The sequence below is a fragment of the Patella vulgata genome, chromosome 5 (assembly GCF_932274485.2).
Source record: "Patella vulgata chromosome 5, xgPatVulg1.2, whole genome shotgun sequence".
Classification (NCBI taxonomy): domain Eukaryota; kingdom Metazoa; phylum Mollusca; class Gastropoda; family Patellidae; genus Patella; species Patella vulgata.
Genome location: NC_065883.2, coordinates 50,875,301 through 50,900,304, shown reverse-complemented (window position 1 = coordinate 50,900,304; position 25,004 = coordinate 50,875,301). Strand labels below are relative to the sequence as shown.

Here is a 25,004-nt window from a genome sequence, read left to right as displayed (position 1 = left end):
TACATACCAAAATAGAAATGTAATTTTGTCAAATATGTTACTAAAAGCTGCCACTGCAAAAATTTCTTGAAAAGGGTCAGATGGAATGTGATTCGGTTCACAGCACGATTGAGAGAAAATTATGCGGTAAACCTATTTATATTTGTGTGTAAATAGTGACCATTGAGTACATAGTACGCGCCTAGAGCATGCATTTGTGGATGGATGGGCGCTTTACAAATATACATTATTATTATTATTATTATTCCACAGAATTACGTGGACTTAATACGTACAGCAAGAGTAACCCCACTTTATAAAGTGAGATATCTTACACACGACTGTTAGGTTATTATTCCACAATTCGTCCCGGTGCACGTAGTGGTGATCCTGTAGTTACGGATATTCATGTTTTGCAGTATAAGGATGGTAATCTTCTGTACAAAACAAACTTTACTGATGAGTTTAATGATCTCCCTAGATGTAATAAAAGTGTCCTCTGTCAAAGGACGACCCTCTAGAGCTCCATTGCTTATACTACGCCCCACTTAAGATCAAGTCAAAAAAGTACACCCATTTACAAGAACTTAAAAAGGTATTACCCTCTGATTACCATCCTTTTTATGACAATTTACTTCATGAGCCGGAATAAGATGAATGTGTTAATTATGTTGATTAATTGAAGTACTCGTTTCATTAACTTTTATGAATGAATTTACTAAAATAATGTTGTTGTTTTTTCATGTTTTGTAAGGTTTAGCTAATCATAGGCCTACATTACGAAGTTTGTTTTAGTCTAGATAAATTAATAATGAACATTTTTGTTTGATATCTTTATTTTAACATTAGCTTCAAAATTTCATATATCTCCTAAAAAGACCACATTTTCCTATTACTACAATGTCAAATTTTCATACATGCGCTTACGTAAAATTATATCACGATTTTCTGTTGTGCTTATTATCAGTAAGTGTTAAACATGTAAAATAACGTTTCCCCGTTCCAAATTTCAAGATGATCGACAATATCTCACAAAGTTATTCAGTTTTTTGTTCATCCTGTAGAATTTGTATGTCTTCGTATACACCACTATACGCAATTTTGATAGCTCACCGACGATATGTGTGTTAACAATATATCCTGATCTTATGACATCATATCAAAGAAAAAATTATCGTAATATGACATTATTTGCCTTTTTTTTGGCTTGTGACTAAAGGGTTAAAATTTCGTATGAAGATGATAATAAATCAATTGACTACATATTAAAGCATGGGAGCCACAGTGGCTCAGTGTGTAAGGTGCTGACTCACTAACCTGGAATTCACAGTTTTGGTCCTGGTGATGGCTGAGAAGTTCCTCAGGATTTTCCGACATGGTTTCCACATGTCATTGATGCAGAACGGGGGGCCTGGCAAGCAACAGCATTTAGTCATATAGATGGCACAAAAAACCAGTCCCTTGGTCACCCTGGTGAGCACGTAAAAGAACCCTTGACAGTTGAAATTCAGTTCTGTTCGGGCAAAATTTCCCTCATAGCACAAGGTCGTCTTCAATAGTCCAGTTGGAGCAGAAAATTGATTCGTCTTAAGTACTGTGAGGAAACAAATTAAAGCATTTCAATAATAACTAGTACCCCATATGAAAATAAATATATAGTTCTATAAATTCTAGAGATGAGTTAAAACATAAAAACTTCATTTCTTGATTTGTTTTTATAGTTACTTCTAAAGAACAACCATATTATGAAGAAAAACAACAATATATTGAAGGTAAATGATATTATTTGCAAATTTTATGAAAAATGTTTGATTCCAATTTTGTATCTTTTAGACATACAGCTAGTTGACTTTGATACAATTTGAGATTTAGAAATATGTTCTTATAATTTTGTAGCCCGTGACATGGTATGGTCTCCAAGAAATAAAAGACCAGAAAAATTGCGTGATAACTTAAAAGAAGTTGAAGTAAGAATTGATATATTTAAATAACCTTCAAGGTTGTGCTTAATTTATTTAATGTATGATTTTATGGTTTTGATATTCAGTTTCAGTACAATTTATTTACAGATTCAATTAACAAAACAGTTGTTATTTGTGCCTGAATTTTTCATTTTGATTTCTTGAAAGACAACTCAAAAATTGTTCTGTTGAGGTTTTACTACAAATCTTTAATATGAAATTCTCCTATAAAATTATACACTCAGAATGAATTTAGTTTATTTTAAATGCATAACTGTGAAATTGGTTAGATTTAAAATATTTTACTTTTTCAGGATCTACTGAGTCAGTTTCATTGTGTTGATGTTAGATGGAAAAGTAATCAAATTCTTCAGGTAGAAATGTAACTGTTTCTATCCTGAGTCCATAGCCTAAATTAATAATGAATGATTGGAAAATGATATTCTTTGCTAAAGTATGATATCCTACGAGCTATGATTGTGAAATCCTATCAAATCATTCAGCAATAGCGTGTATCATATGGCTAAATAGTTGTCAGCAAAACTTGAGGTTGACATTTAAATGCTTCTGTCTTATCTCAACAATATAAAATATTCTAGTTGATGGGAGCTCCTGTACATACAAAACTGAATGGGATAATTTGAATGACCCCTAAAACAATCACTGCAAATTTTTTAAATAAGGATTTTTGTAGAGTGTTCTCAAGAAAAGTTCGACAGATGATGGATCAGATTTTGCTAGATTTCTATAACTTGAATTGTCATAAAACATTTTCTTCAATGTATTAACATCGAGGTATATTGTAAATACACAGACAATCATGATATATATAATGATCTTGAAATGCTCCGTTTTTTGTGAATTCTCTCCTTTGTGAGTTTATTTTGAGTGAAGCCTGTATAATTACCGGTTCGAGACTGTACAAGGAAGTTTATGCCTACGCCCATCTCACAGAACCATTCACTTGATTTTATAGTACCAGTATTGTCTTAGTTTATCATTGCCATGTCCAACTATTATGTGGAGGTTTGTTTATGTGTGGTGCAGTTCTCTATTATACTTATATTATATTATCAATTATTTAGGTTGTATTGAGTAATGGTTGTATAATATCATTTGTTGTATCAGCACACTCTGGAGATGTAGAAAAAATACTCTTAGATAAATCTGTGGTGGGAAAATTTTATTCCGATCTTATCTCTTCTGGTATGTTGGTTTTTATACGCCCACATTGAAATGTGGTCGTATATTGTCGTCGCCCCCGTCCGGTGGTCCGGCGTCCACAATTGCTTGTGGACGCTCTACAGGCTAAAGTTAATATCCGATTGACTTTAAATTTATATACAGTGTTTAAGGTCATGAGATGAAGAAGCCTATTGATTTTCAGCGATTTCCGATAATTACTGCCAGAGTTATGGCCCTTGACCACTTCAAAAAATCTTGTGGACGCTCTAGAGGCTAAAGTTAATATCCGATTGACTTTAAATTTATACACAGTGTTTAAGGCCATGAGACGAAGAAGCCTATTGATTTTCAGCGATTTCCGATAATTACTGCCAGAGTTATGGCCCTTGATCACTTCAAAAAATCTTGTGGATGCTCTAGAGGCTAAAGTTAATATCCGATTGACTTTAAATTTATACACAGTGTTTAAGGTCATGAGGCAAAGAAGCCTAATGATTTTCATCGATTTCCGATAATTACTGCCAAAGTTATAGCCCTTGATTACTTCAATAAAGCTTGTGGATGCTCTAGAGGCTAAAGTTAATATCCGATTGACTTTAAACACATTGACTTTAAATTTATACACATTGTTTAAGGTCATGAGATGAAGAAGCCTATTGATTTTCAGCGATTTCAGATAATTACTGCCAGAGTTATGGCCCTTGATCACTTCAAAAAGTCTTGTGGACGCTCTAAAGGCCAAAGTTAATATCCGATTGATTTTAAATTTATACACAGTGTTTAAGGTCATGAGACGAAGAAGCCTGTTGATTTTCAGCGATTTCAGATAATTACTACCAGAGTTATGGCAATTGATCACTTTGAAAAATCTTGTGGACGCTCTAGAGGCTAAAGTTAATATCCGATTGACTTTAAATTTATACACAGTGTTTAAGGTCATGAGACGAAGAAGTCTATTCATTTTCAGCGATTTCCGATAATTACTGCCAGAGTTATGGCCCTTGATCACTTCAAAAAGTCTTGTGGACGCACTAGAGGCCAAAGTTAATATCCGATTGACTTTAAATTTATATACAGTGCTTAAGGTCATGAGATCAAGAACCCTCTTGATTTTCTGCAATTTATGATAATTACTCCCAGAGTTATGGCCCTTGATCACTTTGGAAAATCTTGTGGACACTCTAGAAGCTAAAGTTAATATCCGATTGACTTTAAGTTTATACACTTGTTTAAGGTCATGAGACGAAGAAATCTATTCATTTTCAGTGATTTTCGATAATTACTGCGAGAGTTATGGCCCTTGATCACTTCAAAAAATCTTGTGGATGCTCTAGCGGAGAGAGAGAGAGAAATGGGGTTTAACGTCCACTCGACACAAACTAGGTCATTTCGGGACCAACATATGGTTTAATTTTATTTCAATAATTCGCTTGCGCGTAGGGGTCTTTAGCAGTGGGAGGAAACCGAAGGACCCGGAGAAAACCCACGAGGTTGGACAGGTGACCCTACTCCTTGTCACGTACAACCTGGGATTCGAAACCACGCCAGTCGACTCAATGACAGACTTTATGATACAGCGTGCGCACGCTAACCATTCAGCCATCCAACCCCCCATGCTCTAGCGGCAAAAGTTAATATCTGATTGACTTTAAATTTATACACAGTGTTTGAGGTCACGAGTCAAAAAATCCTATTGATTTTCAAAGATTTCCGATAATTACTGCCAAAGTTATGGCCCTTGAAAAATCTTGTGACGCTCTAGGGGCGAAAGTTATCATCCGATTGACTTCAGATTGATACACAGAGCTTAAGATCTTGATACGAACAAGTAAATTTTTATGACTTGAACAGCTTAATCCATGATATTAAAAGTTTTGTATAGTAAGCGTTAGCATGGGCCAGAACTTTATAAAAACCAAACAAATTCTAATGGCTTTCTGATAATTACTTCATGAGTTGTTACTCTTAATCAGATTTTAGTGTATTATAAATGTTTCATTTCCGAAAAAAGTAAAAATATGCGACAACACTTGTTGACTGCCCGGACGATTTAGCTGCTGTGGGCGTATGTTTCATTGCCTGGCAACCTATCTTTTTTCATATTCTGAATTTACAGATAATGAATATATACAATGACAATATTGGTGGGAAACAGAATTGACTAACTGTTTGGAATTGACTCAGTTTGAAGTGTTTAAAAATGTTTATCTGATTTTTGAAGCTTTTCTTCCAACAATAGGAACATTAAAACGAGGCATACCCACCTTTCTAATTATTGTAAAATAGAAAGCCCAAATAAATTTCAATTTAATTTGATTATTTCTTGAAATTTATTGGTATTTTTTCCAGCTCATTTTACAGATCAGTTTCTGATAGCTTCCTTTCCTGATTCCAATAAGTTAGATTATGTATATTTTACTAAAAGACCATCACTTGTTGAAGCTGCTAAGAGACTTGATAAGTTAGCAGCATGGGAACCCAAGGTAATCAATATACAAATCATAACCAATATAAAATAATAATAACTTTATTTTTATAAAGCCTTCTACACGTGTGTTTCAGAAGCGCTGTACACAGTTATTATATTAAAAATTAAACAAAGGTGATGCATAATATTTAATATAAAAGGTGAAGTGTAAAAACAAAAATTTAAAGAATAAAACAAGAAGATTAAATAGAAAATACATAAAAACAACTTCATGTGGTTGTTTAAAAAAATTTTTAAAACAACCACATGAAGTTGGTTTTATGTATTTAAAATATTTAACTTTCAAAACAACCACATGAAGTTGTTTTTATGTAGTTAAAACATTTAAAGATACATTATGTAAGATTTAGATAAAGAGCTAGCAATTCTTGCTATAATAGTTCGAAAATTGATAATGTAAAATGAATAATTTGAAAATTTTCAAGGTAGGACTGTTTATAGATACCATCTATTTTAAGGCTTTATTTTAATAAATTTTAAAAATATAACGTAAAAATATGAAATTGCAACTTTAAGAAAATTGTCGTAAGTTAAAAACACAATGTAATAAGTACAAGTTATGAAATCTTATAAGAATGTTTATATATTGATGTTAATGTTTTATTAAACAGTTGTTCAAACAATATAGACTGATTATTTTTGAAGATTATTCAGGTTGATATTCCTGGTCCTAAAGGTAGAAGATTGGACAGAAAGTTCTCGGCTAATATTCATCACGATCATGTTCGTATTTCTTAAATTTAATTATCTTTCATTTCTATATGCAGCGTTATGTATACATGTATAGCCTTTTATATGCAGCATTATGTATGTATATGTATGACCTTTTTATACGCCTACATGGAAGTATATTGCCGTTGCCCTTGCCCGTCCGCGGTTCTGTTGTCCGCAATTTCTTGTGAACCCTCTAACCATAAAAGTTATCATCTGATTGTTTTAAAATTGATATATGTTGCTTACATTAGTGAGATGAAGAAGCTTATTTAATTTCAGTAATTTCTGTTAATTTCTTCTAGAGTTATGTCCCTTGTTTCACTTTGTTACACCCTGTGAACGCTCTAACATCAAAAGTTATCTGCCGATCTGTATGAAATTTATATGCGTAATTTAAATCAGTAAAAAGAAGAATCCTATTGAATTTCAGCAATTTCCCTTTTTTTATGTCTAGAGTTATGGCCCTTGTTTCACTTCTAACGCCAAAAGTTATCATCTGGTCTTTGTGGAATTTATATACATTATTTGAATTGATGCAACGAAAAAGACTATTGAATTTCAGCAATTTCCGTTTATTACATCTAGAGTTGTGGCCCTTGTTTCACTTTGTTGAACCTTGTGAACGCTCTAACGCCAAAAGTTATCTTCCGATCTGTATGAAATATTTATGCATCATTTAGATTAGTGAAACGACAAAGTCTATTGAGTTATGGCCCTTGTTTCACTTTGTTTAACCTTGTCACAGCCCGACCGACAAATGTTATCATTTGATCTGTATGAAATATATATGCATCATTTAGATTAGTGAAACGAAGAAGTCTATTCATTTTCAGCAATTTCCGTCAATTATGTCTAGATTTATGGCTCTTGTTTTACTTTGTGAACCTTGTGAACATTCGAATGACAAAAGTTATAATCCGATCTGTGTGAAATTTATATGAATTATTTAAATTAGTAAAACGAAAAAGCCTGTCAAAGTTCAACAATTTTTATACACCCACATTGAAATGTGGACTTATATTGCCGTCGCCCTCGTCCGCCTGTCTGTCGGTCCATCCATCCGTCCGTCCATCGTCCACAATTTCTTGTGAACGCTCTAACGCCAAAAGTTATCATCCAATTTTTTTGAAATTGATGTATGTTGTTTACATTAGTGAGATGAAGAAGCCTATTTAATTTCAATAATTTCCGTATATTACGTCTAGAGTTATGGCCCTTGTTTCACTTTGTTGCACCTTGTGAACGCTCTAATGACAAAAGTTATCAACCGATCTGTATAAAATTTATATGCATCATTTAAATTAGTAAAACAAAGAGGCCTATTGAATTTCAGCAATTTCCATTAATTATGTCTAGAGTTATGGCCCTTGTTTCACTTTATTGAACCTTGTGAACGCTCTAACTCCAAAAGTTATCATCCGATCTTTCTGAAATTTATATGCATTATTTAAATTAGTGAAACAAAGAAGCCTATTGAATTTCAGCAATTTCTATTTACTACATCTAGAGTTATGGCCCTTGTTTCACTTTATTGAACCTTGTGAACGACGCTCTTACGTCAAAAGTTATCCGATCTTTATGATATTTATATGCATTATTTAGATTATTGAAACGAAGAATCCTATTGAATTTCCAGCAATTTCCGTTTATCGTCTAGAGTTATGGCCCTTGTTTCACTTTATTGGTCCTTGTGAACGCTCTAACGTCAAAAGTTATCATTCGATCTTTCTGAAAATTATATGCATTATTTAAATTAGTGAGACGAAGAAGCCTTTTGAATTTCAGTATTTTCCGTTTATTACGTCTAGAGTTATGGCCCTTGTTTCACTTCATTGATCCCGATCTTTGTGAAATTTATATGCATGATTTAAATTAGTGAAACGAAAAAGCCTATAGTATTTCAGCAAATTAAAATAATTAATTCTAGAGTTATTGCCTTTGTTTCACTTTGTTAAATCTTGTGAACACTCTAATGATAACAGTTATCATCCGATATGTATGAAATTTATATGCATCATTTAAATTTGTGTAACAGGTCTATTGAATTTCAGCAATTTCCGTCAATAATTTCTAGAGTTATGGCGATTGTGAATGTTTGAATGACAAAAGTGATCATGTGACCTGTATGGAATTTATATGTAAAACGAAAAAGCCTGTCAAATTTCAACAATTTCTGTAGATTACTTCCAGAGTTGAGACCCTTGTTTCAGTTTGTAGAACCTTGTAAACCCTCAAACAACATAATTTATAATCTGATCTGTATGGAACTGTCTTGTAAATGCCCCCAATTACCTAGAAAGGAATAAATATGCGACAACCCTTGTCGACCTCTTGGACGATTTAGCTGCTATGGGCGTATGTTTTGTTGCCTGGCAACCTATCTTTGTAAATTACTTCCAGAGTTAAGGCCCTTGTAGAACCTTGTGAACCCTCAAACAACGAAAATTATAATCTGATCTGTATGAAATTATCTTGTAAATGCCCTCATTTACCTATGTACAAAAGGATAAATATATGACAACCCTTGTCGACCACTCGGACGATTTAGTTTCTGTAGGCGTATGTTTCATTGCCTGACAACCTATCTTTCCGGATGTAATTGGGCATAGGTTTGAGCAAATATTTATAAATGGTGAGGTTAAAATGAAAATGATTGAAAAGTTAGAGATCGAAATAACAACTATATTATCATGCTCATCCATTTAACACAGAAAGTTGACTTAAACTAGGGGGGTTGGATGGCTGAAGGGTTAGCGTGCAAGCGCTGTATCATAAAGTCTGTCATTGAGTCGATTGGCGTGGTTTCGAATCCCTGGTTGTACGTGACAAGGAGTAGGGTTGCCTGTCCAACCTCGTGGGTTTTCTCCGAGGTCCTCCGGTTTCCTCCCATTGCTAAAGACCCCTACGCGCAAGCGAGTTATTGAAATAAAATTAAACCATATGTTAGTCCCGAAATGACCTAGTTTGTGTCGAGTGGACGTTAAACCCCATTTCTCTCTCTCTCTCTCTCTGACTTAAACTATTTGAATGTCTGGAGCCAGATACCAATCTAGTTTAACCAAACACATCAAATTGATAGGGCAGCTGAAATCTGGTTAATTGAATGCTCGTACAGTGCTTTAAAATACAGAATTAACATTAATCTTTGATGTTGACATACCATTATTTCAAATAATGGTATGAGCAACGTGCCCACCTTAGATTATTTATACTAGATGAAATGTTGGACATCATATATTACTTAATGTCTTGCTCTCGACCATTAAACGTTTATCCCTAGCCCAGTGGGTGCAGAAAAGTAGGACATTTAAAAGCATTTCATTTCATTTCCTTTAGGAGGGTTGGATGGCTGAATGGTTAGCACTTGCGCACTGTATCATAAGGACTGTCATTGTGTCAACTGGCGTGGTTTCGATTCCCCGGTTGTATGTGACAAAGAGTAGGGTCACCTGTCCAACCTCGTGGGTTTCCTCCCACTGCTAAAGACCCCTACGCGCAAGCAAATTATTGAAATATAATTGAACAATATGTTAGTTCCAAAATGATCTAGTTTGTGTCGAGTGGATGTTAAACCTCATTTCTCTCCTTTGTAATACTAATGTGTTTTTAAAATTTTATTAAGATATTGGTATGGTGGATGACAGCTAGTGATGAGGCATGGCCGTGGAGTCCAGTGTCAACTGACAAAGATAGAGCTAATTTAGTAGTGTTACATGTTAACGGGTAAATCTTTTAATTTACTTTATAGTTCTCAATAAAAATCATGATTTGATTGACTGTATGATTTATGGTAAATATATAAAACACTGTACTGCATTTTTATAAGTCCACATTCATTATGTGGACTAGATCGCTGTCACACCTGTCTGTGTGTGTATGTGTGTTGCTACAGGCAGCAATTCTGAACTGATCTTCTTGAAACTTTACATACTTATTCCTTAAACCTTAAGGATGATCCCCATTGTTTTTGGTACATGCCCAAACCCCAGGGGCATAGTCACCCTATTCTTTGTATTTCTTTGTTATCTACAGGCACTTGAAATTTTGCATACTTAATCCTTTTTCTGCATGTGGATTTGACTTCTTAACCCGAAAATAGACTGTACAAATGAAGTGCGAAAAAATATCTCAATATACGTTAGAATTAACAGTACAAATAAATTTTGTTGGTAAATGGAATAACAGATTAAGAAGGGTCATCTAACTATCTTTGTGTATTCATAAAAGTGTAGTGTCATTTATATCTGTCATTAATCTATCCGACTAAAGTTGCAGACATGGGGTCATAAATGAATTAAGAATGCTGATTAGGTAATTATATTTTTTACGACGGCCAGATCAAAGACATCACTCTAGGTGGAATGTGTGAGTAATACCCCCACGAACGAACTAATTGTACACACGTTAATTGTATAAAATAATTAAGTTTTACTCATCGGTTGTTTATAATTATTATTTACCCATTAATCAATTAGCTTTGCTCACCGATGTTTTTGTAATAAAGTAGCCTCGTATTATTTGTTGGTTTAATTGACTTGATATGAAATCTGAATATAAATTATTCCATGGATAAACATTTGTGATAAGATAAGTTTATAATGTCTAACATCGTTTAACTTTTTTTATACGCCCACATTTTCATGTGGACGTATCTTGTCATCGCCCCCGTCCGTCCGTCCACAATTTGTTTGTGGACACTGTACAGGTCACAATTCTTACCTGATTTTGACGAAACTTGAAATATAGGTTTATCTCCAAAAGATCTCGGCTGCTTTCGATATTGGCATATTTCGGATCAAGTTCCTGAATTATGGCCGCTGATTGTACGAAAAATCGCGTTATATCATCGTTACACCCTAAGGACAGCTGAGTTTGAATTTCGTGAAAATCGGCCCAAAACTGACAGACAAAATGGCCGCCCTTTGTTCTCAAATAGCGTGAAAATATGGTGTATCAAGGTTGTGGACCCTATATAATTTTAATCCTATTTTGATGAAACTTGAAATGTAAGTTTATAACCCAAAGATCTCGGCTCCTTTCGATATTTGCGCATATCGGACTGTGTAACTTCCTGAATTATGGCCCCTGTTTTTTGGCTTGTGGACCATATAGAGGTCATAATTTTTATCCGATTTTGTTGAAACATGAAATGTAAGTTTATAACCCAAAGATCTTGGTTCTTTTCGATATTTGCGCATATCGAATTATAATTTCCTGAATTAGCTTGTTCTCTATCCATCTCTCGAAAATGTGGCGTATCCTGCCTGGCAGCCGCTGCTTTTATAATAAATGTATTTTACAATTACACTGACAGTTTAATCACTCACCAAACGGCATCAGGAACTCCATGTATGATCAAGTGTGGCTAAGTGGGTAAGACGCTGGCTCGCTAGCCTGGAGGTCGGGTGTTCGATCCCTGCATTGGCCGAGAAAGTTCATCCAGATATTCCGGCGTGGTTTCGCCTTATCAGTGATGCAGGACGGAGGGCCTAACAAGGACAGCTGTCTAGTCGTTTGGATGTTACAAAAAACCAAGGTCCCGTGTACATATTGGCGTGCACGTAAAAGATCCCTTGGCAGTTGGAATTCGATATAAGAGTAGGCGATAGTGCCGCTGCCTGGGCAAAATTCCCTCATCGCACACTGTATGGCATATGCCCGTCTTCATTAGCCCAGTTTAGGAGCAGAACAATAGGACGTTAAACTCCATTTCATTTCATTTGATATTCATGTCCGTGAATCCCGTGCAATTTTCGCACCAAAGTTTAACCTCATTTACTACGCCCGTAGTGCATGGAACCGTACATGGTAATAAGATTTCCAGCGTTGATTGGCTGAGAAATGAGGGCAATCTATTGTTATGCATAGTCATCGGAAAATTCCATATTCGCTGTGAATTTCAAAAGTTGTTCTTTGTGTATAGAAATGGTTATTATTATTATATACTATTCAAAAAAAGTAGGGGATATTTGATTTTGGGGGCATAATACTAAAATATGCAAATGACTACGAAAAAAGTCACTATAGAACCTAACAGAAGAAACATTTCCAGTTACATGTGACGCCCAAACGCACCAATAGCTACCGCATGGAATGCAGGTGATGCTTGGGATCATCATGGGGGTCCAACCCAAGATTTGCACGACTCTGACTTTGAATGTTACAGTCATTGTGGCATTGAATTCCAGGGTGGAAACATCAGTTTAATTGTTTTAGTGACCAGAAAACAAATTTTGATATGCGTCGGCTTACCCAAAATGAAAGGTTACGTGCCCTTGGCATGCTACAGATCGACACAACACAGGCGGTTGTGGCGCGGACGATGAATGTTTCTCAGTCTGTCATAAGCAGGCTATGGTCCAGATACCGTGATACACAATCTGTACAGGACAGACCACGCTCAGGTCGACCAAGGGCGACAACTCAAGCCCAGGATCGATTTATCCGTACCTTGGCCTTGAGAAATCGTGTCATCACAGCAAATCAGATCAGCGCTCGTCTTCAAACAGACACTGGTGTGAGAGTGAGTGGCCAGACGATTCGGAATCGACTGCATAGGGGTCACCTTCGCGCCCGACGTCCTCGCGTGATCCCTTGTTTGAGAGACCATCACATTCAGGCAAGACGTCGTTGGTGTAGGGATCGTCAACACTGGGATAATCGACGCTGTAGCAATGTGATGTTTTCAGATGAGTCAAGGTTCACTGTTGATTTTTTGGACAGACGTAGGAGGGTGTGGCGTCGTCGAAACGAGCGCTTCCAAGACGTTAACGTCATCAGACATGATCGATTTGGGGGTGGTTCTGTTATGGTGTGGGGAGGCATCACTGTTGCTGGAAGAACGGCTTTACATGTTGTTGCAGGGCGTGTTACAGGCCAGTACTACCGGGACAAGATCTTGGCAGTCCATGTTGTGCCGTTCGCACGACGTCATGGCCGCCGTTTCATCTTCCAGGATGACAACGCAAGATGTCACAGGGCCAGGATCGTTACAGGTTACCTCCAACAACAGAACATCACCACATTACCTTGGCCAGCACTGAGTCCCGACCTCTCCCCCATCGAGCATGTCTGGGACATGCTTGGACAGAGGTTACGTCAACGTCAACAACGTCCTGCCAATGTCCAAGAACTTGCTGCTGCGTTGCAACAGGAATGGGACAATCTGGACCAAAATGACCATAGACGTCTCATTAGGAGTATGCCACGTCGGATCAATGCTTGTTTGGCAAACAGAGGAGGATTTACCCGTTACTGACTTGGTTGTGATGCTGTGGTAACTTTGCTGTTTGATCCCGGGTATCATTTTACCCTTATAATGGTCAGTCTGTGCCTTACTTAGTCTAACGATCATTTGGAATAAATCGATGAATGTGAACTTCATTTCATTTTGTCATTTGTTTCTTCGTCAGTTTCATTAGGTGACTTTAATAACACTTAAAAATCAAATATCCCCTACTTTTTTTGAATAGTATATGTAGCTAATAATGAATATATCAACAAATGACTGGCACCATTTGTATTTCTGTACTTATAGAGAATAGTTTGTGATATCAAGTATTACGGGGTTATCCAAATTACCGGTAAATGCGTTAATTGCTTGGGTCGTCTTCATTTGACATGTGGCCTATTTAAGCAAAGGCAGCTTAAATGGATCTACGGCATTGTAAATTCACTCTAAAATATTCCAATCACAAATGTCTAATCTATATATTAACAATGTAAGACAATAATTCGGTGATTATGATTAGGCCAGTCGCGTGGTAATTGGACCGTCATTAGACGCTGTTCTCCAGCTATTATCTGTTCCATAGTAACTTCTTGTAGAGCTTGGTGTTTCTTCAGGGCATCTAGAAACTTCCATATGTTGACATGGCAACAACTAACTGTGCCACCCTTCTATATTGTTGTTCATTCTTGGAAGCTGGACCATAGTTCAATTATATACATATTCCTACGGTTACGACTATCAGGTCTCCAAATGTCGGTATCATTCTGAAGTCAAGATTGGATTCATTGTCTGTTTGGTAACGTTGATGAGGTCCCTACGTTTGCAATTTACGGTATATCTCAGTTTCAGGAAAAGCTCTCTGGATAGACTTTTTTTTTAGTAATCTCAAAGTCATTAAAGTCAGACGAAAATCTGACTTCAATACTAGCAACTGGGAATACACCCGGAAATTGGTATCCCCAGTCTTGTTTTTAAGTAGAGCACCAACACGTGGAACTATGTGGTTGTCGATAGGATTTGGTATCCCCAGTCTTATTTTTAAGTAGAGCACCAACACGTGGAACTATGTGGTTGTCGATAGGAGCATGTATGGTGTAAATCTGGTAAAATATTTCAGGTGCAACTTCAGCGGTTTCATCAGCCAACCGATGATCGGTTGAGGTCTGGACCCTCAGGTTGGTCACTGTTGAAATTGAATATAGTAAAATTTCACCTGGATTGTTTGTACCACTGCCAGACAGAAGGAAAGATTCCCCATTAAAATTTTCTTTGTATTGGTCCGGTATTTTCAAGGCCTGTTGAGTTGGTGGTAGAGGTACCAGCTTTCCTGGTAGTAGTCTTGAAACATCTTATAGTACGTTGAGGTGTCTAATAGGTGGAAGCCGGGAAATGGTTCCTTCTGGTAGTTTTGAGACTGCAGCAGTGACAATTGGTTCTGCAATCTCTTGAGTTACAGTGGATTGACTCTTTATGATATTTTTCACCCCAAGAATCATTTGACGTACTGGGTCACCAGCATGAGTTTGTTCACTTTTTTCTGACTGGCTGACCTCTTCTCTCTGGATCTTTACTGTGGTTTTGCATTTACCATGTCTGCGTTTCTCGCATTCCCAGACAACAGCACCATTAGCAAGGACTCATGCAAATTTACTGTTCATTTTATTATAAACATTGTGCTCAATTTTCAATTATGCTTATTTATGTGATTAACTTTGAAATAAAATTAACAGCTATGTTATAATGTTTTGATAATGATTAATGTATAGATACATTATAGTGTGCATTCATCAATTAATAAACTATATTAAAAACAAATAAAATCACTGACAATAAGATTAACAGTTATGTTTTTATAACGATTACATATAATGGTGATGAAAAACGTCGAGGGTTTCTTAATACCTAAAGAGTTCCTGTGACTGTTCAGGTGTAACTGTTAAACTAGGTGTGGCACTGATTGGTGCACTTATAAAAAACATCGACTGGACTGCACTGACATACTTGTGGAGACTTCAAAGGACATAGCTGTAGGACCTCCGAAACCAGTTTCAGACAATTCTGATGATAAAGTTTTGATAATTTGTTTGTTTTCATCAGGGCTATGTGACCCCCCCCCCCCCCAATGACAACAGTGCTCTGGTACTAATGCAATCAGTCGAATGTTCTCCATAATGAGGTACAGATACTTCTTTGAAAGTAATAAAATGGGTGTGGGAACTTGATTTTCAGGTTATTGCAAATGCTTTAAGTCTGGACTAATACTGTATTTTTCAGTCATGGCCGAGGCATCTAATTTGCATATTCTATATTATGCAATACCACTGTGATGTTCTCCTAGTGTTTTTCGGCACCCTTGACCCTGAAATTATGAGCGTAGATACTGGTTTCATGGAGCTAATTCAAAGAGTTTCAGATTTAGGGGGAAATATAAGTTTTTCACTAATGGCGGCAGTTAATTTGCATATTGTGCATTATGTAATAAAGTGATTATATTCCAAATGTGTTTATTTGCGTCCCAGGCCACGAAAACATGGGTTTAGACACAATTTCCACCAAATTTGAACATTTAATAGCCAAGTTATAGCATTAAGTCAATTTTTGAAAACTGAAATTATGCTAATTAGCATATTACGCAATTTGACCCATTTCCACCAAAAATATTTTGGAACATTTTTGGGATGTTGTTTAGGGGACTATACTGAAATGCATCCCAGTGAAATTAATTCTGTTGCAATTTGTTTTGGGTCTAACCCCAGATTGACTGGACTATAACAGCCAATTTAATTTTAATCAGATTGGTGTGAACTTGCCGTAAAGTGGATATAGTAACCATTGGCTATACATACATGAAATTTAGATTTTTTGTCTTATGTGGTCTTTAATTTTTTGTCTTTAAATACTCTACAGGTTGCAATTATGAACAGATTTTGTTCAAATCAGCATATCAATCATTTCAATAACAGGGTTGTACCTATTTATGTTGTTCCATCTACACCCAATTTTTGTATTTATCGTTTACAGACTACAATTCTGAATGGATCATCTTGGAGTTGGAACTTGGCATATTTATTCCTTATACTGTAAAGATAGCAACTATTTATTTTGATGCATGCCCCACCCCCCTGGGGCGGTGTCACACCTACCTTTTTGTTAATAATTAGTCTGTAAATTTTGGCAAAACAAACTCAACACCTAGCCTTCTTTGCCTCTTGTCATATTACAGTCGTTGCAGCCATTTGATATTTCATTCTCTTCATTTTGAAATGTACCATATCAATCAAAGCAGGAATGTGGACGTATATTGCAGCAGTATCGTGCTCTTGTTGTAGAATCATCTTGTACAGTTATATTTCACATTTATTTTATGTCAATTTTCATTATATAATTATAATTTGTAACAAAAAATTGGCCAATCATACACAAAATGCAAGGCATGTTGTCTTTTTCAGACCTTCCGTCGACGTGCTACACTTTACTAGAACAGAGAGTGATCCGTTACATGCTAAATTTAGGTAAGATTTATTTTAGATCTCATTTTTTGTAGATAAAGTTTTATTTGAATTATTAGTCTAGTTATTAAAGATGCATTATGTAAGATTTAGATAAAGAACTTGCCATTCTTGCTATAATAGTTCAAAAATTGATAAAGTAAAATGAATATATTGAAAATTTCAGTCAGATTACCTTATTCAGAGCTAGTTTATATGAGTGTTTTGACAGTAGTCTTGATTGTCTGGTACCATTGCTACGATCATAAAATCTTGATTATCCATTTTAACGTTGAATTATTGGTTTAATCCATTCAATATCACAGCCGTCTGGTGGTCAAGAGAGTTGATTATGGGCTTATCATGTGAATAAATGCCTAATTAATTTAGGAGATAAACACTTCCTGTTTTGCATTTAGAGGGGTGTTATTGTCCAATAGACATGTCCTGAAATCATTAGGACCCAAGACGCGTTAGCGTCGCGGGTTCTAATGTAAAATCTCAGGAAATGTCTATTGGACAGTAACACCCCTCTAAATGCGAAACAGGAAGTGTTAATCGACATTGTAACATGCTATTTTAGCATTTTAAAAGAAATTACTAAAACAGGGGGGTGTTATTGTCCAATCGACAGTGTCTAATTGACCAATCAAAACGCAAGATTCACCCTTAAGCATGTTACAAAATATATATAACATTTGATGCCCAAAATAAAGACCAGTAATAGGCAGATATACCTCTTACATAATTTAACAAACCAAGGAGTTTGAAGGTAAATTTTGTTATCTTTTCAAACCTCATAGTTAACTTTGGCAACTTCAGCTGTTTTAAAATTTTATTAATGGACAATATCAACTGGTTATATTTTAAAATACATTTAGGTTTGAGAAAACCGGATTTAAAATTGCACTTGTAATTTTTTACTTACAACAACAGTTCAACTTTCACTCCTACGATACAAACCATAAATTGTCTACAGATCAATAGAAATGGTGCTACCGAATATTATAGTATGCTGTATCTGACAAAATCACATATTGTTTCATAAGAATGTAACATATTTTGGAAGATATGGCTTGTCATAAAATTAAAGTTAAATTGAGCTCTTTCAGTCACAAATTTATAACAATCTGGTTAAAATACAGATACTATTTCGTTTCGTTTTTATAGTTCAAAATTTCGTTTTACTTGTCTTTACTACACTTGGATCTGGAAGCGTTGTTATTTAACTCGTGTTCTGCTTGAAATGAGGGGTCAGCCAATCAAATGGTCTGTCGAATCGAGCGTTTGACCTTTTTTGCGCGGAACTGTGGGTAAATCCACTAGTAACATCCATGCTGATTGATTAATCAAATGTCTGACGCCATAGGGTCATAAGTCGGTCTTTTGACCCCTGATGTGACCTATGGCTATAACTTGTCAGATCTTCATGTAGTGTACATGTAGGTCATCGAAAGTATAAAAAAACGAAACGAAATATAGATCTGTATTTTAATCAGATTGAAATTTATAATGGCATTGTGTTTGTATTCGTCCACATCGGTCTGTCAATGTTTAAGGTCATGAGATGAAGAAGCATATTGAATTTCAACGATTTCCGATAATTACTGCCAGAGTTATGGCCCTTGATCATTTTGAAATATCTTGTGGACGCTCTAGAGGCTAAAGTTAATATCCGATTGACTTTAAAGTTATACGCAGTGTTTAAGTTTATGAGATAAAGAAGTCTATTGATTTTCAACATTTTTGGATGCTTATTGCCACAGTCATAGCCCTTGATCACTTTGAAAAATCTGGTGGATGCTCTACAGATCAAAGTTATGATCCGATTGATTTTAAATTTATACACAGTGTTGACGGTCATGAGACGAAGACACCTATATACTTTCAAAGATTTCCAATAATTATTGCTAGAGTTATGGCCTTAGATTACTTCGAAAAATGTCGATACACAGTTGTTAAGGTCTTGCGCCGAACAAGTATATTGATTTTCAATGATTTTTGATAACTTAAACAGCTAATTCCATGATAGTAAATGTTTTGTATACTAAACGTTAGCATTGTGCAGAACAGGAAGCCAAACAAATTCTAATGATTTTATGATAATTACTTAATGAGTTATTACTCTTAATTAGATTTTAGTGTATTATAAATGTTTCATTACTGACAAAAGAAAAAATATGCGACAATTCTTGTTGACTGTCCAGACGACTTAGCTGCTGTGGGTGAAAGATTTCGTTGCCTGGCAACCTATCTTTTGTTGGATTTAATTTTATACACCCACATTTTTATGTGGACGTATATTGTCGTCACAACCAGCCATCCGACGGTCCTAAACTTGTTTGGGGACAGTCTACAGGTCACAATTTTTATCCAATTTTGATGAAACTTGAAATATAGGTTTATCTCCCAAAGATCTCAGTTCCTTTCGATATTTGCGCATATCGGACCCTTACTTCCTGGAATATGGCCCCTGATTGTACGAAAATTCTCGTTTTTTGCTTGTGGTCCCTCCGTTACACCATAATGACGATTGAGTTCGAATTTCGTGAAAATCACATTTTTAGCTTGTGGACCCTCTAGAGGTCACAATTTTTATCTTATTTTAAAAACTATTTACATATATCACCATTACACTGTAGGGAAGGCTGAGTTCGAATTTCGGGAAAATCAAAACAAAACTGCCGGACAACTTGGCTGCTCCGTGTACGTAAATAGTGTAATACGTAGGTTGTGGACCCTCTAGAGGTCACAATTTTTGTCTGATTTTGATGAAACTGAAAATATATGTTTATATCCCAAAGATCATAGTTCCTTTCGATATTCGCGAATTTCAGACCATAACTTAATGGGTTATGGCCCCTGATTGTACGAATAATCACATTATTTTTATACGCCCACATTTTCATGTGGATGTATATTGTCGTTGCCCCTATCCGTCCGGACATCCGTCCGTCCACAATTTGTTTGTGGACTCTCTACAGGTCACAATTCTTGTCCGATTTTGACAAAACTTGAAATATAGGTTTATCCCCAAAAGATCTCGGCTGCTTTCGATATTGGCATGTATCGGATCGAAACTTCATGGATTATGGCCCCTGTTTGTATGCAAAATCATGTTTTTAGCTTGTGGACCCTATAGAGGTCACAATTTTTATCCGATTTTGTTGAAACTTGACATGTAAGTTTATAACCCAAAGATCTCAGTTCCTTTCGATATTCGTGCATATCGGACCGTAACTTCCTGAATTATGGCCCCTGATTGTACAAAAAATCGCGTTTTTAGCTTGTGGACCCTATAGAGGTCATAATTTTTATCTGATTTAAAAAACCGTATTATTATATCACCATTACACCCTAAGGAAGGTTGAGTTTGAATTTCGTGAAAATCAGACCAAAATTGCCGGACAAAATGGCCGCCATTTGTACGCGACTAGTGTAAAAATATGGTAAATCAAGGTTGTGGACCCTGTATGGGTCACAATTTTAATTCAATTTTGATGAAACTTGAAATGCATGTTTATAAACTAAAGATCTTGGTTCCTTTCGATATTGTCGCATATCGGATCGTAACTTCCTGAATTATGGCCCCTGATTATACGAAAAATCGCCTCTTTTAGCTTGTGGTCCCTCTGAAGGTCACACTTATTATCTGATTTTAAAAATCGTTTGAATATATCACTGTAACACCGTAATAAAGGTTGAGTTCAAATTTCCTGAAAATCAAACCAAAACTGCTGGACAAAGTGGCCGCCGCTTGTACGCGAAAGATGTAAAAATATGGTATATCAAGGTTGTGGACCCTGTAGAGGTTACAATTTTAATCCGATTTTGATGAAACTTGAAATGCATGTTGATCTTGGTTCCTTTCGATATTTGCGCATATCGAATTGTAACTTCATGAATTATGGCCCTTGATTGTAGGAAAAATCATTTTCTTTTTAGCTTGTTCTCTATCCATCTCTCACAAATGTGGGCGTATCCTGCCTGGCAGCCGCTGGTTTAGTTTGTTATCTATCTATCTCTTGCAAAATGTGGGTGAATCTTGCATGGCATCCGCTGGTTTGAAATTATAATGCATTTGGTTGTTTGACCAAGAAGAACATGATGTTGAAAGGGTTTATTTTTCTTTACAGTCATCTTCAATCAGAGCGACTGTTTACAGTAGAACAGTCAACAGGTTCTAGAGGTGAAATTATTCTACATAGTTGTATATATGATATAATTAAAGGAAAGGTGAGTTTATTATGCGATCCGAATCAACTTAATGAATTAAATACAAAAAAACCCCAGGAATTTGTGTAAATTATTTTGTTGCAGTCAAAACTTTGACTACTGTTAGTATTTTCTCAAACTTTATTAAACATTGCCTGTTAGCACACAAAAGGACAAATATTAAAAAGCTTAGACAGTTACATAGGAGACAGACGCATGCGTGAGCAGGTAGCAGGTCGAGCTGCTTCAGAGCTCCATGAAATTTATTCAACTTTCTGCTTTTTGAATCTTTTTAGCAATTTTTTTTTAGTACCGTATAATTTATGGTTATAAAGTTCATTATCCAGTGTGCTAACAATTCGTAAGAAATTTTAAAAAAACTTTTAACCCAAATGAGTGTCTCAAAACGTCTATGTATTGTTTGTGCGGGTGTCTACACCAGGGACGCGGTCGGCGCCATTTTATAAAATCATCAACAACACAGACCAGTGATATGTAAAGTTTCATTCCAGTGATGATTAGTGGCGATTTGAGATGAACATATGGTTATATGGTTCATAAGATGTCCAATCTGTTTAACAAACAAAACTTGTTATATTAGAGGACTTTTCCACAAGGTGATACTGACCCTTGAGTGTGTTGGCGTAGTAGGCATTCTATTTATACTGAAGAAAACAGGTTATGACTACAGGTTAAGCTGTGAAACGCGAAGACAATATGTATGTAGACTATTTAATTCCTTCTTTATTTCTTTTTTGACACACTGTCATTATTGTGTTAAACAAATAGTATAGACAATCCTTCTAGCCAAAGCTAATTAGGTAGAGAATTAGCCTTCATCAATTACAGCATTTATTCCCAATTTTCAATAAGAATTATTAAAATAAAATGGAATCAAATGATATCTGCAAATCTGAAAAAACAATTTCGCCCTGACAGTAAAGAAACAATACAGTGCCCTACCTGCGAGACAGACCTTGATGAGGGTGATTTAGCTTTACAGTGCGAAATGTGTTCTCAATATTTTTGTCTTTTATGCTCAAAAATAAGTAGGCAACCTACGATGTACTGAATCAAGACAATTTTGTTAATCTCATTTGGACATGTAGGGTTTGTAAGATAAACTTCCCTAAATTTAGTTCTATCATAAACTTTCCTAAATTTAGTTCTATCAATCAAAGTTTAAAACAAATTGATACAGATAACAAAGAGAGGCTAAGAATAGTAGAACAGAACACAAAATGGATCAACTTAAATTGGATGTTCCTAAACAGGTGAAGGCATGAGTACATGACATGAAAAATGAAGTCAAACATGAACTATCAAATGAGCACTCAAATGATCTTTCATCCATTGTAAGAGAGCAAATTGCAGAAAATAACGAAAGACGGATAATCCAGACCTGAAAAAAACTGAAGATGAAGGAAGTTTATGGGAAGTTCTCGATGTCATTAATTCACCACAGGTGGATTTTACCAATATTATTCGGATTGGAATTAGGCAACCAAATAAAACCAGACCTATGAAACTAATCCTTTTAAATCCTGCAGATAGAAAAAAGATATTTGATGCCTGGAGAGACAACAGGGACAAGCTACTCTACCATAAATTGTACAGTAATGTTATCATCGCAAGAGATTACACACCCAAACAAAGGGAAGAAAATAATATCTCGAGAGGAGGTAAGAAAAAGAAGAGAAGCTGGGGAGAAGGTAAAAATTAGAAGTGATAAAATCGTAACAGATATCAATTCAAGAGCAACTGACACAAAAAAGATTACTAACATTAGATTGTCTATACCTCCACAGTCTCAAGCACCTGATGGAAGAAGAAATCAGCATCTAGGTTCACCCAACACTAGGGATTTGATATCATTTAGAATGGGTTTTTTAGCGCTGGAAAGTATGCATAGAGTTTACTGTCAAAACATCGTTCGATAATTGATAAAAATCGTTTAAGAATTACATAAATGGGTTAGTTAGTACTATGACTTAGTTTAATGGTAACGGGTTTAGTTTCTCCGAGAGTCGTTTAAAAATGGCCGACCCGTTCACTTATCTACGACGTTTACTTATTAGACGAGCTGTCTGCTTTCCCGAGATAAGTTGAAAAATCAACACACCGTTTACTTATCTTCGGCCTTTACTTATTAGACGAGCCATTTAATTTCCCGAGATACGTTGAAAAATCAACACACAATTAATTTATGTACGCCGTTGAAAAATTAGATGAACCTTTTAATTTCCCGCAAGCCGTTTATCCGATTGGTTAATTTTGATTCAATTATTTACATATGAAGTACGAATAAAAAAGGGGAATATAAAAAATGCACACCCATAGATAATCACCTTACCGTGGTCGTGGTATTATATATTATCCATTATCCTATAAACTTAGTATTCCACCATTGACAAATAAATCAAAAATCGGTAAATCACGTCCCAGGTAATTATACAATTGGAAATCGGTAAATCACGTCCCAGGTAATGTATCTTTTTTAAATCACAAATGAATTAACCAGTCTTCCATCTGTACACGTGGTCATAAGTCAAGCTTACAATGGCAGTCCGATAATCTCGCAAGACTGTACATTAGACTGGCGCCAAAAAAAGTCACTGTCAATATATCCAAGCTGTTGGCCATTTTCAGACAGTGTAATTACTTGATTGCGGGCTTCTGCACAATTTAGTTGATTATTGGGTAATACGTAGAGTCCATGATGTATTTTGGCGAGTGATTAAGCTGTCAATATGTAATTATAAAATACCTTTTTTTATAAAGAAGGTAAATGATGTTAGACATCATAAACTAACAAACAATACGAGTATACTTTATTGCAAAAACATCAGTGAACTAATCTAAAATCATAACGACAATTATAAAAACAATATGAATATACTTTACTACAAAAACATCGGTGAACTGATCTAAGATCTAAAATCGTAACGCCAATTAACAAACAATACGAATATACAGCGGTGAACTAATCCTGGTCGTGATTGGTAATCAACAAAAATCGACGAGTAAAACTTATTTATTCCATACATTATTGTTTATGTAACAATAAGTAAGTGTTAACAGTTTATTTAACGATAAGTACAGCTCAGTTAATTATAATAACAAGGGGATGAAACAGCCCGGGATAAAACAGCCCGGTAAAATAATTTTTATTGGTAAATATCTAATTATAGAACAGAACAGAATTTTATTCACAACTCAGATCAAATACATGACATATGAGTGATAGGTTATTTACATATTTACAAGATGGAGGCTGAACATTGCTGAACAGGGTCAAAAAGCTCTCTTCTCAGTCCCAAAAGTTTGTAATGAAAATTATTTTAATATTGTAACTAAACTTTGTATTTTTTATACTTTTATCTCTTGTATTCTAAATTATGGGGTTTTCATTCGAGACATGATATAGAACAAATACATTTAAGGTACCTTAGGAAAATCTTAGATACAAGAACAACCACAAATTCCCACATGATCTATTATGAACTTGGACGTTTCCCTTTAATCATTACGAGAAAGTTACGGATATTTAAATACTGGATTAGAATACGTTCTTTGACATAACTTAATTCTTGCTACTCTAATATGTTAATAAATAATGACCCGTGGGTCCTGAATGTTAAGAAGGAACTTTTTAAAATTGGCTTGGGAGATTTATTGGAAAAACCTGCTCATCTCATAAACACAAATTGTATCCATATCATCAGACAGATTATTAGACATAT

General features: G+C 35.4%; 1 protein-coding gene across 4 annotated transcripts in view; it reads left to right on the top strand.

Moving 5' to 3' along the window:
* LOC126821159 (WD repeat-containing and planar cell polarity effector protein fritz homolog) overlaps positions 1-25,004 on the top strand; it is a 161,899-nt gene that overhangs the window by 10,798 nt on the left and 126,097 nt on the right. For 3 of the 4 annotated variants that reach the window (XM_050549526.2, XM_050549523.2, XM_050549524.2), the window contains exons 4-12: positions 1,701-1,751; positions 1,876-1,946; positions 2,255-2,314; positions 3,026-3,146; positions 5,475-5,608; positions 6,259-6,336; positions 9,950-10,050; positions 17,008-17,070; positions 21,183-21,282. In XM_050549526.2, coding sequence (XP_050405483.1) covers positions 1,701-1,751; positions 1,876-1,946; positions 2,255-2,314; positions 3,026-3,146; positions 5,475-5,608; positions 6,259-6,336; positions 9,950-10,050; positions 17,008-17,070; positions 21,183-21,282 — 779 coding nt within the window. The remainder of the gene's footprint in view (positions 1-1,700; positions 1,752-1,875; positions 1,947-2,254; positions 2,315-3,025; positions 3,147-5,474; positions 5,609-6,258; positions 6,337-9,949; positions 10,051-17,007; positions 17,071-21,182; positions 21,283-25,004) is intronic. The other variant, XM_050549525.2, reaches the window with a different exon arrangement.